The sequence below is a fragment of the Ovis canadensis genome, chromosome 7 (assembly GCF_042477335.2).
Source record: "Ovis canadensis isolate MfBH-ARS-UI-01 breed Bighorn chromosome 7, ARS-UI_OviCan_v2, whole genome shotgun sequence".
Lineage (NCBI taxonomy): Eukaryota > Metazoa > Chordata > Mammalia > Artiodactyla > Bovidae > Ovis > Ovis canadensis.
Genome location: NC_091251.1, coordinates 20,337,865 through 20,352,440, shown reverse-complemented (window position 1 = coordinate 20,352,440; position 14,576 = coordinate 20,337,865). Strand labels below are relative to the sequence as shown.

The window sequence follows — 14,576 nt, the reverse complement described above, 5'->3', positions numbered from 1 at the left end:
TGTAAGGCCGGGAGCAGTGTGGGGCAAGTGTGCTCAGCGCCATCCCCTGAGAAAAAGTGAAGATAAAGGGGCTACTTTGGTAACGGAGCTGAAGCTGACATGGCAAGACTTGAAGGAGGGGAAAGCTGGTGAGGAAGTGGAATCTGAGTGCAAAGTTTTCCCTAAGACAGGAAGCGGGGAATATAAAGTGAGGGTCAGGAGCTGACTTTCCAAGGAGGGAAATCACGTCTTCAAATAGGAGGGGAAACTATGGGGAGAATACAAGGAAAGTGAATTCAAAAGCGTCTTCTCTAACCTCACCACACCCAATGATTGGCCTCTGGTAATGAATCTGAAGGTGAGTCATCTAACACAAGGTGATATTCAACGAGGGAAGATCTTTAACTGCTCCTTCTATACCTTCTTGATAAGTTTCCAACATGATCTTTCATCCTTACTACCTGCAATACTCATCAAAAAAGAAAACCTAATTTCCTTACAGAGGGCATGGTCGTCTTTCACCTTTATACTTCACCCAAAGCAATAGCCTGTGGCTGGAGAGACCGCAGCCAGTGGATTTAAAAACATCCCTCATAACACTAAAGCTTTTTCAAACTAGCAATGCAGAACCATGCCTATTACTGTATTGACCACTCAGAATCTAACTGAATACCTTCAGCCTTGCATTTTCTTCTTTTCTTTTCTTGGCGTCCCAGAGTTCCTTCTGATACTCCTGTGCGAGATCGTCATCCACTAAAGTCAGAACTGCATTGGGGTTTCTTAGTGTTACAATGGTCTGCTCAGCGATTCCTTTTTCAATAGCTTCATTAATGGCTATAACTGCAGCATGCACTGCAAAGTAAAAAGAAAAAAAGAACTGTATCAGCAAAAGACAACATGGACAGCTATACTGACTGTGCATAGCTTAAGCAGCTTCACTTTCTTCCGTGGGGTCCAGTCAAGAATTCAAACAATAGAACCTCAGACACATCACAGCACATCCCTGTGACAACCTCACCACCTGCGCATTTATCTCAGGTCCTCAGCATCTGTTACCTGATTCCTATTCATTTATTCAACTTGCGTTGAATGTGAATCAAACGCTATGGCAACCACTGGGAGTTTGCAGGGTGACAGATACAGAAAGTATCATGTTGTCTTCAAGAGACGACTGCAATTTAACTTGCAGCATGGAAAGATTCCCAGCAGTGAGTACCCTGCCTCTGAAGTCTAAGGACAAAGAAAGCAGAGAAACATTTGGGAGAGTAAAGATATTTCTGGAACTTCTTAAATTGCATTGTACAAGCAGATGTCTAGAGTCCAAGGTCAATTATTTGGTTATATTGTGATGTGCTCAAATCAATTACCTATAATATATATTATAAAAAAAATGTAGGGTGCTTATAATATCTTCTAAATATTCTATTTCTTATAACCAAAATCAAGAATAGGTAAGTCTCATGCCATTGGCAAGTTTGAATCTTAAGTATACTCACATGCAGCTTCATCCACAGACAGTTCATTAGCCAGAATACCACCTATTTTGCTGAAAGATGGCATTTGTATTCCATATTTCTCAAGCTCCTTTCTCATATTACTGATTTCTTCCTCTGAAAAAGAACCACCACCAAAAAAATCAGTGAAAGCCACAGAGATGGAGGCAGAATGAGTGCATTTGTGTTAAGAAATGTGTTCATCAAGAACATGGGGTCAATTCTAAAGAAGAACCTTAGAAGCCAGCCTCCGTTTTTTACTTCACAAAGGTGAGGGAACAGAAAATTGGCAGAGTCTAAAGACAGTAAGCAAGTTTTCTCCTCTGATCAATACAAAGGAAGAAAAGGGAATCAATATCAAAATGAAAGGAAAATATCGCTACATTTTCTTCATAACCACACTCTAAAAGATTATCAAGATAAAGAATAGTACCTGTGAAGTCTACTTTGCCCAACAGATCCTGGATCTGGGGTGCAATTCCCAGTTTGAACAGATATAAACTGAAAGAGAAACCATAAAACTATCAGAAACTTCATCATCATAAATCTTAGAGCTAGAAACTACATACATCTTAAGGGTCTTTTTATTTGAGAAACACCTAAGCGATCATCTTAACTAATCCGTGCAAGGTGACACAGTCCCTACTGGGACCAGGACTAGAGTCCCAGTCACTGCCTGGAAAACTGGTCTTCTGAGCTACACAGCACGCTCACAGGCAGACTAACCTAATCATCCAATTACAGGGAGGCTAAGGGACACAGCACAAACCAGCAAGTAACAAACGCAGTAAACATTTCTTTGGATATTACATGATTTTATTTTGCTTAAAGTATAGCTGAAATTATATGTTCCTTTCCATACCTATATATGCCTCCAAGTACTATATACCCCCTTGAAGAACTATTTGTTTTATACATTCTGAACCAATAAATAGAGCAGCAAGACTACTGGTAGATGGAAAGATGTTAAAGACAAACCACAATGTGGATATATTACTATGACGTGGATATATTTTTAAAAGTGGAAAATGCAGAGAAAAGTGTACATATTTTTAAAAAGTTCAATAGGAAGCAATGATGGTCACAACTGACCTGCCTGTAATCTGACAAAAGAAGCTAGAGTCTGACATCTAAATTTTACCAAAGAAGATGAAAATATTTAGTTATGTGACTTCTCACCTCAAAAGCATTGAGCTATAGTTTCTGAACTACATGTATTTTAACCTTCCTAGCCCCCAAGATCAATTCTACAACCCAACTAAAAATTCTGTATTCACTTAATATCAGTTCTGATTGACTTATAACTTAGGAAATTTTAATTAGACGTTAGAATTACAAATACCATATCCGGGAAAATGAACTGAGAATGATTTTGACGGTTCGAAGTATTTCAAGACTCATTTCAAATGTTGATATGAGACAGATCTGAGTAGTTTATAAACACAAAATTTCATTAAAAGAGTTCAAGAGCAAGCCTTCTTAATGGAATGAAAACTCGTAAAATGCATGATTAATCAGTATAAGCAGTATGCGTTGAAATTACATTTTTCGATCTTTGTAAGAAATAATCACTTAGAAAAGCAATATGTGATCAAAGTTAAAAATTACTGATCCATGGTTTCAAAAGAATACACAGAAAATCATCATTCAGAGTTAAACAGTAAATGCTGCTGCTGCTGCTAACTCGCTTCAGTCGTGTGTGACTCTGTGCGACCCCATAGATGGCAGCCCACCAGGCTCCCCTGTCCCTGGGATTCTCCAGGCAAGAACACTGGAGTGGGTTGCCATTTCCTTCTCCAATGCATGAAAACGAAAAGTGAAAATGAAGTCGCTCAGTCCTGTCCGACTCTTAGCAACCCCATGGACTGCAGCCTACCAGGCTCCTCCACCCATGGGATTTTCCAGGCAAGCGTACTGGAGTGGGGTGCCATTGCCTTCTCCGAAACAGTAAATACTTTGATATAAATAATTTTAATATTGTTTCTGGAAATAGCTATTCCATAAATTCACATGAAAGAAGTGAAAGCATTAATCACTTAGTCGTGTCCGACTCTTTGTGACCCCATAGACTGTAGCCCACCAGGTTCCTCTGTCCATGGGATTCTCCAGGCAAGAATACTGAAGTGGGGAGCCATTCCCTTCTCCAGAGGATCCTTCCCACCCAGAAATCAAGCCTGGGTCTCCCACATTGCAGGCAGATTCTTTACCATCAGAGCCACCACACAGTATTCTATAATATGAATGTACTATATTTTGCTTAACCAATTGCTGAGCACTTAGATGATCATTAATTATCCATTATGATAAATAATGTTGCAGTGAATCTACTTATATAGGCACATCAGTCCAGGGGGTAGCAAAGGGTCAGACACTATGGAGCAACTGAATTGAACTTGTACATATATCTTATCCATCACATAAATTCCTGCCAAGAAAATTATCAAATTGAAAGGATATATACACAAAACTTTAATATATATTATCAAATTGTGTTCTTAAAAAGAGATTATACTCATTTATTCTCTGTGAGCAAAGAGTTAATGAAACTCCTCTCCCTTCTGCAACAGAATATGACCTCCTTCAGTTCACTTTCAACCTCTGTTCCCCCAGGCGCCCAATAATGTATACTGACAACTGTGTTACTAAGCACCATTGCTTAGGGGAAAAATAACCCTTGATTGGCAAACTGCGTCTTGACTAGAAGCAATCATAAATACCTATAGGCTACACGCAGTTTAGGTGTTCCTGAGTTCAGTGACTCTTGTAACTGGCACATTTCTTGCAGGAAACTGGGAAGCCATGCTATGGAGCTGCTAGAACAGATATGGCTCCCGGGGACTGAGGTGCTCAGCCAGGGAGCCTTCAGTAACTACCACTGTTAGTTTCATTCATAACGTCAAACCCAAGGTATCACCCAGGGCACCAAAGAGAAGGGTCTAAATGGCTGTGTGGATCACTGCGTGGAGTGGTGAGAAGCCCCCACTGCAGAGCACACGCTTGATGCTGTCCTGCTGGCAGGCTGTATTTGCTTCTGAGCATCTGCTAATCAACATGGTTACAGCACATGGTCCTGAACTTGAATGTTTAACTGAACTAAGACCCAGGTGGTGGGCATGGCCCCACTCCACCATCAATCCATGAAAATGCCATTTTCTTTGTCTCTTTAAGAGCAGAGGATTCTGTCCATGAAAATCTAACCAATCTGATAGCCAAAAATGTCATTAAAGTTTACATTTCCTTTTTTTTCCATTGTGAGGGTAGCATTTTTCATACACATATTGGCCATTTCAATTTCTTCCAGGAAATGCATATTAATGAACTTTTGAATTTTAAAGGTTGTTTTCTGGGGGCATTTATCTTTCTCTGTTTTTTCCCCCAAAACAACAACCAAAGAACAAATGACACTTTAAACATACGGTAATTTTACTACTAAATTCCAATATTGGTATCTTATTCACAAGGGGAAAACGTATTAGACCGTGAACATTGTTCAATGTAAAATAGACATTGCTAAGTCACTTCAGTTGTGTCCGACTCTGTGCGACCCCATAGACGGCAGCCCACCAGGCTCCCCCATCCCTGGGATTCTCCAGGCAAGAACACTGGAGTGGGTTGCCATTTCCTTCTCCAATGCATGAAAGTGAAAAGTCAAAATGAAGTCGCTCAGTCGTGTCCGACTCTTAGCGACCCCATGGACTGCAGCCTACCAGGCTCCTCCATCCATGGGATTTTCCAGGCAAGAGTACTGGAGTGGGGTGCCATTGCCTTCTCCGAAAATAGACATTATGTATCCATAATTCAAAGCTAGAAAGACAGGCTACATTTCTTAGTTTAAATTCTAGGTCTTTAGAGATTATCAGGGATATAACAAGTCATTATAATTAAAACTAGGATGCTGACATTTCCAAAACCATTAATATTTCATGAACCAATTTTCAATTTATTACACTAGAAAAAATATTCCAGGTAAAAGGGACCTCATGTCACTTGGACCAAATAAAATGTCAACCTAGTCACACACTTCTGACTGTAACAGAAACAATAAAATTCAATAGAATTAAACAGCCAGGGGTATAGTTAGAAAAGAATTCTAGGAAAGTAAAATCAAGCCATACTTGAAAAAATAAAAATAGATCCATAAATGATCAAAAAAATACCACTGTATGAATTCTTTCATGGTTCCTGATTTGCAGTTTTATCCCCTTTTACAACTAAATTAAAAAATACACCTGAACAAGTTGACCAAAAAAAAAAGTATAAAAGTAATTCAATGGGAAAAACTTTGAAAATGTGATAGTAAAATTTAACTAGGAGTCTCCCATAAAATATCTTCTAATAAATTTTATACATAAAATAATTTCATATTTAATGTGTATATTTATGTATATTACGATAATATTCTGTTAGTTTTAACATACTTGAAATTTATATTCTTGCATCAAAGGCTAAGCTAATGAATATCAGTTATCCTTAATATATTTCCACTTCTATCTACCCTCCTATGTAATGTTGAGATAATCTGGAATTTTAGATGCATTTAAAAATTTTCAGATTATGCAATCAAAGTTTAGGTAAATAAATTTTATTAGTTTACTTTCTAATTTAATCTGTATCCAGTTTTCTTCTTTCTCAGTTTTATCTTTGGTTTTGCCATTTATAAGCATATTTACTAAGTAGACAAAATGAATTACTCACAAGTGCACATATTTTACTATTTTCATTTGTTCCTTGGGTGTTGGTTCTGTTTTTTGAATGTAATTCCTCTTTCAGAGCTGTGAAGTGAAGTGAAGTTGCTCAGTCGTGTCCGACTCTTTGCGACCCCATGGACTGCAGCCTATCAGGCTCCTCCGTCCATGGGATTTTCCAGGCAAGAGTGCTGGAGTGGATTGCCATTTCCTTCTCCAGGGGACTTTCCTGACCCAGGAATCGAATCCGGGTCTCCCGCACTGCAGGCAGACGCTTTACCGTGGGAGCTATCAGGGAAGCTGTAGTTTCAGAGCTGTAGTTTCCTTCAAATGTCTGGCATTTCCTGATTTGGGGCTCATCTCGAGGTTTGAGACTTGCAACTGTTTGTCACTGTTGGCTGCAGGTCCCCATGCCTCAGGCTTCCCTGGTAGCTCTGTTGGTAAAGAAACTGCCTACAATGCAGGAGACCTGAGTTTGATTCCTGGGTCAGGAAGATCCCTTGCAGGAAGAAGTGACAACCCACTCCAGTATTCTTGCCTGGAGAATCCCATGGTCAGAGGAGCCTGGCGGGCTACAGTCCATGGGGCCACAGGAGTCGGACAGGACTTAGCGACTAAACCACAAGCATCCCGCGACAGAAGCCAGCCTTAGGGAGACGGTAGAGGAACAAGGAGGCTGATGCCCAGAGGGTGCTCACTGTCTTATCTTCTTAGACTGGGATTCCCTGCGTCTTCTTGGGGACTGGTGTGCTACCCTGCCATCAGCATCTGCACTTGTTGCCTTGGGGAAGGAATAGTAGGTTCAGCAGGTCTAACTAATCCAAATTATGCTGGCTTAGGGCTCTCCTCTTCCCATCTCTGCTCAGACCAAAGCCCCACAGCAGCTCCCAGCTTTGTGCACAACTCAGTGGTCTCTGGGCTGTGACCCTGTTTTGTTTCTCAGTTAATCCAATCTATCTGTTTGCCTTCTGTCATGAGTTACTTAATTTTCTGGTCAATGGATAGCACTCTTTCTTACTACAGATGATTAAAACAAACAAACAAACAACAGGTTCCCCTGGTGGTAAAGAATCAGCCTGCCAGTGCAGGAGACACGGGTTCGATTCCTGAGCCATTAAGACCCCACGTGCTGTAGAGGAACTGAGCCCCTGCGCCACAACTGCTGAGCCTGGGCCCTGGAGCCCAGGAGGCACAACTGCTGAGCCCACGTGCTGCAGCCCCCCGGCTCTAGAATCTGTGCTCTGCAGCCAGAGAAGCCACTGCCGCGAGAAGGCTGTGAGCCACAGCCAGAGAGGAGCCCACCGCAGCTAGAGAGAAAGCTGCTGCTGCTGCTGCTAAGTCGCTTCAGCCGTGTCCGACTCTGCAACTCCATAGACGGCAGCCCACCAGGCTCCTCCGTGCCTGGGATTCTCCAGGCAAGAACACTGGAGTGGGCTGTGCAGCAACAAAGACCCAGCACAGCCAAAAGCAAATGATAACACTGTATATTAAAGAAACCCCTCCTACTTTAATCATGGCACGCCAGCTTTGTAAGGAGGCTAAGACACCTGTGACCGAGGAGCTTGACACAGTCGTTTTCACCGTATCTCCTTTCTGGAGATATCTGGCCATTCATTTAACTACTCTCAACTGTTTGTCCCTATAAGGTACTCAGGCTTCAACAAAACAGAGGTTTGTTGGTTATATGTTGGCTAAATTAATTACACTTAACAAAAGTGTTCATTAAAGAGACTGGAAGACTTTCTGATTATACTTTTTACTTCTCTATTTATGCTGTATAACATGAATCTCACAAGCAAACATCCCAGTTTAACTAAAAGTTACCACAAGATGGTGCTGAGAAGTCAGGTACCTTTTGGATAGAAAAGTCAGATTTATCTCAAATCTGATTTTGGTGTGCCAGTCAGGATCAGGTAGAAATCTCATTTGCATTTACATACTTTCCCCAAAAGTATGTATTTTTTAATGTGAAGGTATATTTTTATTTGGTTTCAATTTTCAGCATTTATTTTATCTTTGAGGTTGAAGTTTAAACTATTAGTTTTGAAAAGATAACTTTTCACAGTGTGGGAGTTTATATATTAAATCTCTGTGTGGGAGGTATGTCCAAGCAGATTAGTCAAAGGGGCAAATGTTTACTAGGAAAAGTACTTATTCTGGATTCCCAAACTGAAAAGAATCAACATCAGTGGCCCATTCCCTTCAAAGCATTTAGATTCAAATGAGGGCATTACCTGAAGTATATAGGAAATCTAGTCTTAGTGTTTAAAAAACAAAAGTCTGTCCAATCACCAATTTCTTGGAGCTCTTCAAAGCTGAATTTATTAAGCACCTTCAGTGCTAACAACCAACACAAAGAGACAAGAGCATTCCAAAGGAAGCTGAAGAGCTAATGTCACTTTCCACATATAAGAAAGCACTTAGCATGAAACAGCTAGAATTTCATCACATCAAAAGCTATAGTACATTTGTGTTGCTAAGAAAAGGCCAGTAATAGAGAAGTTGTCCTATGGTAGCAAAAGCCTCATTGGCCCATGCGCTCCTATTTTGTACTAATAATATCAGTTCAAGTAAAGCAAGCAATAAAGAAAGCAAAAAAACCAAAAATAAAAACAAAAAAAACATCAGTTTTTTCTACTACTTTGACTATATGTGTTAAGAGGTGCTAGAGTAATAAAATGCAAACTTTAAAGGCAAAAGCTGAGTTTATTTCAACTTTTCTGGATCACATCATGCACAGTTCATTTTACGTTGTAATATGGGAGATGAATGTCTGTAAATCAAAGCCTCATGGCTGATTAGGAAAAAGAGGGAACTGGAGTCAGAAGCCCTGGATCCTGGCCCCAGCCTGACCACATTTCAGTATGTGACTCTGACTCACATAAACCAATCTTTCAATTTCCTCATCGGTGAAATAAACTGGACTCAACATCTCAAGGTCCTTCCTGTTCTGAAATTTGGGGAAGCTTCCTTTTAAAATATCCTAAATGTAACAGCTTAGAGACCTGCGCTGAACTTCAAGGCTAATGCCACTCTTCTTTTCATTTTCCTAGTTGGGTGGAAATATTGGGCTCCCTTCTGAGGACAACGACTGGCTGCCTAAGTAACTGCAGGTTCTGGTGCCATCCCACCTGGGTCTGAATCCCAACTCTGCCCCTTACTAGCTGTATGATCTTGGCTAGCCATAGTTTAAAATGAGACTAATAACTGTACAGAAAACATACGTCATGAGGATTAAATGAGATTATACCTGTAACAGGATACCTGGAACAGTACCAGGCATGTAATGGAAGGCTCAGTAGGTGTTGGTCTGTTTTCATTATCACTACTGTGTGTGTGTATGTGTGCGTGCTCGTGAGCTCAATTGTCTCAAACTCCTTGCGACCCTATTGATGTAGCGCACCAGGCTCCTCTGTCCATGGGATTTTCCAGGCAAGAATAGTAGAGGGGGTATACTACTCCATGGGATCTTCCCAACCCAGGGATTGAACCCGCATCTCCTGCATTGCAGGAAGATTCTTGACCGCTTGAGCTGCTTTGCTAACGAGCTTGACTTTGAACAAGTTCCTCAAGTTCACCTACTAGAGGAGCCCTTCTTCACAAACTGCTCAGGGTACTTGGAGCAGCTGGTCAACCAGAAGTGGGGCTGCCGCAGCCATTTTCATAAATCCAAGCCCTGAATGTGTGCTATTTTGGCGTCTTCACCGCGTTTGAAGACATGACTGCTGGGCAGCAACCACAGACTCTGCAGTGGGGACAGCCATCCTTACACAGAGGAGAGGCAGACATGCGCTTACCTTGTGCTCAGTGTAGTAGAATCTTAACCAGCAAATAAGCTTTATTTAATAAGAAAAGCTGAATCCAGAAGCCTCATGTGTTAAGCAAGGAAAACTGTTACAAACACACGACAACTTTAAAGGGGATTCCTGGGTGGTGCAGTGGTAAAGAACCCACCTGCAGGAGACGCAGGAGACCCAGGTTGGATCCCTAGGTTGGGAGGATCCCCTGCAGGAGGGCATGGCATCCCACTTCGTTATTCTTGCCTGGAGAATCCCATGGACAGAGGAGTCTGGCGGGCTACAGTCTGTGGGGTCGCAAAGAGTCAGACTCAACTGAGCACACAATCAGGGAAAGATTGGAAAATCTGCTTGTGGCCACAAAGCAAGGATATCTCAAATAAATGTCAGGGACAGTGCTACAAGGACAAAGGAGTTGGCCAGAAAGAGCTCCCATGACCAAACTGAAGCAATCTGGTCCATCAAAAAAGAAGACACTAATCTTGGTTAGTTAAAAGATGCTTGTTCCTTGGAAGAAAAGCTATGATGAACCTAGACAGCATACTAAAAAGCAGAGACATCACTTTGCCAACAAAGGTTCATATAGTGAAAGCTATGGTTTTTCCAGTAGTCATGTAGCGATGTTAGAGTTGGACCATAAAGAAGGCGGAGCACTGAAGAACTGATGCTTTGGAACTGTGGTGCTGGAGAAGACTCTCGCGTTTGAGCAAACTAGGGGAGATAGTGAAGGACAGGTAAGCCTGGCATGCTGCAGTCCGTGGGGTTGCAAAGAGTCAGACATGACTGAGCAACTTGGCAACAACAACAAATCTTGTTTAGATCAGAGAAAGGTCTGGAGTTCAAAATGATGTTCAAAGGACTGTAGCCTTCCAGGCTTCTCAGTCCATGGGATTTCCTAGGCAAGAATACTGGAGTTGGTAGCCATTTCCTTCTCCAGGGGATCTTTCTGCCCCAGGGATCAAACCCAGGCCTCCTGCATTGCAGGCAGATTCTTTACTGCCTGAGCCAGCAGCGAAGCCCGGTATAAAGTGTACCAAAAGGAAATTGTAATGCAGAGATAAAATAAGACATGCATAATATTTATATTTATACGGATTTTAACATGCTAGGAAGTGTTGTTAAAATACAGGTGCTTTGTTTTTTCTTATGCCTGTTTATAGTGTATAAATATGTGCTTGTTTTTGTATCCTTTAAACAACAGGAAAAAGTAAAGACCAGGAACTCTGAGTAAGACAACAGTGGAGAAAACCAAGGGAATATCCCAAGATAAGAACAGACCGAGGGGCACAGGAGGTGACAAAAACAGCCAGGCGAAAAGAGGGTACAGTGCTGATGGCTGCACTCAATAGCCAAGCAGAGAGAGGGTCCAGAAGCAGGATCCGAGATGCTATCAGCCAAAGGGTCCCAAAGAGCATCAGGCAGAGTCCATCCCTCATCTCCTGGGGGAGAAACCTCTAGAATTCCCAACTGATTTCAAGAAAATATCCAAAGGGCATACATTAATCTTTAATAATGTTAACAGAGCAGGCCAATACATCATGAAGACAGGACAATGGGTTATGGAGCACTGGCCCAGTGAGACATGGAAGTAAACCACTTCTGAGTGGCAGAGGGTGGGGACTGGGTGGGAAATGAAAACCTGCCTGAAAGCCAAACACTCCAAGGTCTGGGTGATTGTGCAAATCAAGTTCAGCCTGATTCCTGGTGGCCAAGGCTGGACTCACGTTAGGAGAAGAACCCAGACCGATACTGTGTTCTGCCAGCAATCTGTAACCTGGTCCACTGGACAGGCGCTCTGTTTCTAGTGACTCTGTGAACTCTGGGTAGGTTTCAAAGTCTTATAGCCCTGCTGCTGCTGCTAAGTCGCTTCAGTCGTGTCCGACTCTGTGCGACCCCACAGACAGCAGCCCACCAGGCTCCCCCGTCCCTGGGATTCTCCAGGCAAGAACACTGGAGTGGGTCGCCATTTCCTTCTCCAGTGCATGAAAGTGAAAAGTGAATGTGAAGTCGCTCAGTCGTGTCTGACTCTTCGTGACCCCATGGACTGCAGCCTACCAGGCTCCTCCATCCATGGGATTTTCCAGGCAAGAGTACTGGAGTGGGGTGCCATTGCTATAGCCTTAGAATGCATCAAAATTAGTGGCTAAATAACATAACTATAAGTGAAACTTGCAGTGTGGATCTTTTAGAATAAATTTGAGTGTAGTAAGACTGTAATAATGTATCTGGGCATTTTACTTGTGTTTTAAGGTATTTGAGATATTCAAAAAAGCAGTCTACTAAATTTATTTATTTGAAGGAATTCAACTATATAGCTAATGTTTAAGCATTTAACAGTTGCTTAATACATTGGGCAATAAATAACAGGTAAAAAGTGTTCTTCTCCATGGTTAGAAGGCCTCCAGACCGGAAAAAAAAAAAAAAAACAACTATCAGTCTCTTGTCAGCAAGGTTCTCACTCTGTGAGGTGGCTCCTTTTATTGCGTAGGCTTTAAATATTCCAAATAAAGCTATGAAGAAAACATGCCACATATATTTTTTAAGTCCAAAACACCAAAATAGTTACAAACAGACTTTGTCATCTGGTACTGAAATGTCAACTCCTGGAGCAGAGAGAAGTCTGTTGCTGGGCCTAGCAAGGGAAACTGGTGGCTTGTGCTCAAAAGACCCAAACTTGTCAGTGGCTTTCAGGCAAGAGCTGTAAAGACAATATTCGGGGAGAGGAACCTAGGATGCAGGGTCACTGCTGACTGGTTGGTGGTGAGGTAACAGGGTGATGTTCTGGGAAGCTCAGCCTTCCAGTTCCAATCGGTCTGAGGTCCATGCACAGCGCACGGGCTCAGCATGTGGTCATATCCTCCATCTGGGTGAGGGTCTTGGTTTCTACAGAACGACTCAGAGATGATCTATATTCCTTCAGGAGGAAGAGTCCTGGGACTATTACCCTAAGCACTTACTACTTGAGCCTACTCTTTGAAACTGGGGGAAGGCCTAGGAAATTAACCACCCCACCCTTTTTTTTCCAACAAGAAACAGGGAACATGGAGGGGCTTTTATATCTGGGAAGGCCCCTCAGGGCTTTAATCCCTGCTCAGCTTTAATGCCCCCTCCCCTTTCTCTGAGACGCCTTAATCTTGAGGGGGAACAGGTATAGGAAAATAAAGAAAGTTTTATACAGAGAGGTGAACCATCAACCTGCCAGAGGAACTTGGTTTAGGGGGACTCAGTTTCAAATTTTCCAATGTTTTCCACAGTGAACACCTTTTTATTTCAAATAAGGAAAAGATAATAGACATTTCTTTGAAAAGAACATGAGGCCACGCATGACTTAGGTGGGTCTGCGTGACGCAGAGGTTCTGGACTCCCTGTGGGGCGGCCTGGCTATCACCGCCTGGAGTCTGGGCTTGAGAACACCCAGCTGAACTGAAAGAGTGAGGCCTGGGGACCAGGGTCAGAAATTCAGTGAAAGGCGAGGCAGGCAGGAAAAGGGAAAAGTAGACACAAGCAGGAAGCAAGGGCAGGAACCCAGGGCATTCTAATGAGGCTGTTAAACCCAAATCAAGAAGACAGAGAAGAGAAAACCAGTTGGCAGGGCCAGGGATGAACTCTGCAGATCAGTCAGGGCTCCGGGCCTGGGGGATCTTTCTGCCTGGCTCCCGATCGATAATAGGACTTCTGACCTGCCTAATGCCCTGGCAGGTAATGACAATCTTTACACCAGCAGTGCCGCTGTATCTGCAGCTAGGATACAACCGCTGAAGACATCTCGGTTCATTTTCAGCCATCACTTCTAATCACGCAGTGAGGGCAAATCCACTGTCCTTATGAAAATGTGCCGCTATCCAGCTTCCAAGAGAGTCTGGCCCAACAGAACAGAATATCAGCCTCATCTGAGGAACTGACCACATTCTAGACCACGGCAGGAAAGGGTTTTGATAGAAAACAACTAGATACATGAGACTTCTCCATGCCTGATTAAGGAGCACCCTGATAGCTCAGAGGGTAAAGAATCTGCCTGCAATGCAGGAGACCTGGGTTTGATCCCTGGATCCGGAAGATCCCCTGGAGAAGGGAATGGCAACCCACTCCAATGTTCTTGCTTGGAGAACTCTATGTACAGAGGAGCCTGGTGGGCTACAGTCTAATAGGTTGCAGAGTTGGACACGACTGAGGGACTAACACTTTAACTTTCTACAATAAGTTTGCAACAGAGAAAAGTGAAGGAGAGTCTCCCAGGGAATGCTGTTCATTAACTGAATATTGCTTTTCAAGATCCTGCTTTTAAAATTCCTACTTAAGGTCAAATCTAGTGAAGAACATTCGGCAGGAATCCACTCCATTAATGGAGTCTTCCATGATGAGTAACTGAATGAAAACCTGAGAAAGACAGTCTACATACTTGAGAAAAACATTTGCATGCAATTGGCAAGGTGAGCAAGAAGTTGCCTTTTCTTTGTTAACCAAGCTGCTCAAGCCATTGTTCAAACTACGGCAGGCACACATTTGTAAGCCTCCGTGCAGTTCTCTGTAACTTTTGTACAACAGTGACGTCACCAGAAAAGAACCAAGCACACCATTTCTTTATAAGCTGCTTATATTAACACCTCAGGTGTGTATTTCAG

General features: G+C 42.4%; 1 protein-coding gene across 1 annotated transcript in view; it reads right to left on the bottom strand.

Annotated features, from left to right (window-relative positions):
* The window catches only part of IQGAP2 (IQ motif containing GTPase activating protein 2), a 307,479-nt gene that overhangs the window by 118,014 nt on the left and 174,889 nt on the right, over positions 1-14,576 (bottom strand). Inside the window, exons 6-8 of the mRNA XM_069595343.1 lie at positions 1,906-1,973; positions 1,476-1,589; positions 653-831 (exon numbers count right to left, since the gene is read on the bottom strand). Of these exons, the coding sequence (XP_069451444.1) occupies positions 653-831; positions 1,476-1,589; positions 1,906-1,973 (361 nt within the window). The remainder of the gene's footprint in view (positions 1-652; positions 832-1,475; positions 1,590-1,905; positions 1,974-14,576) is intronic.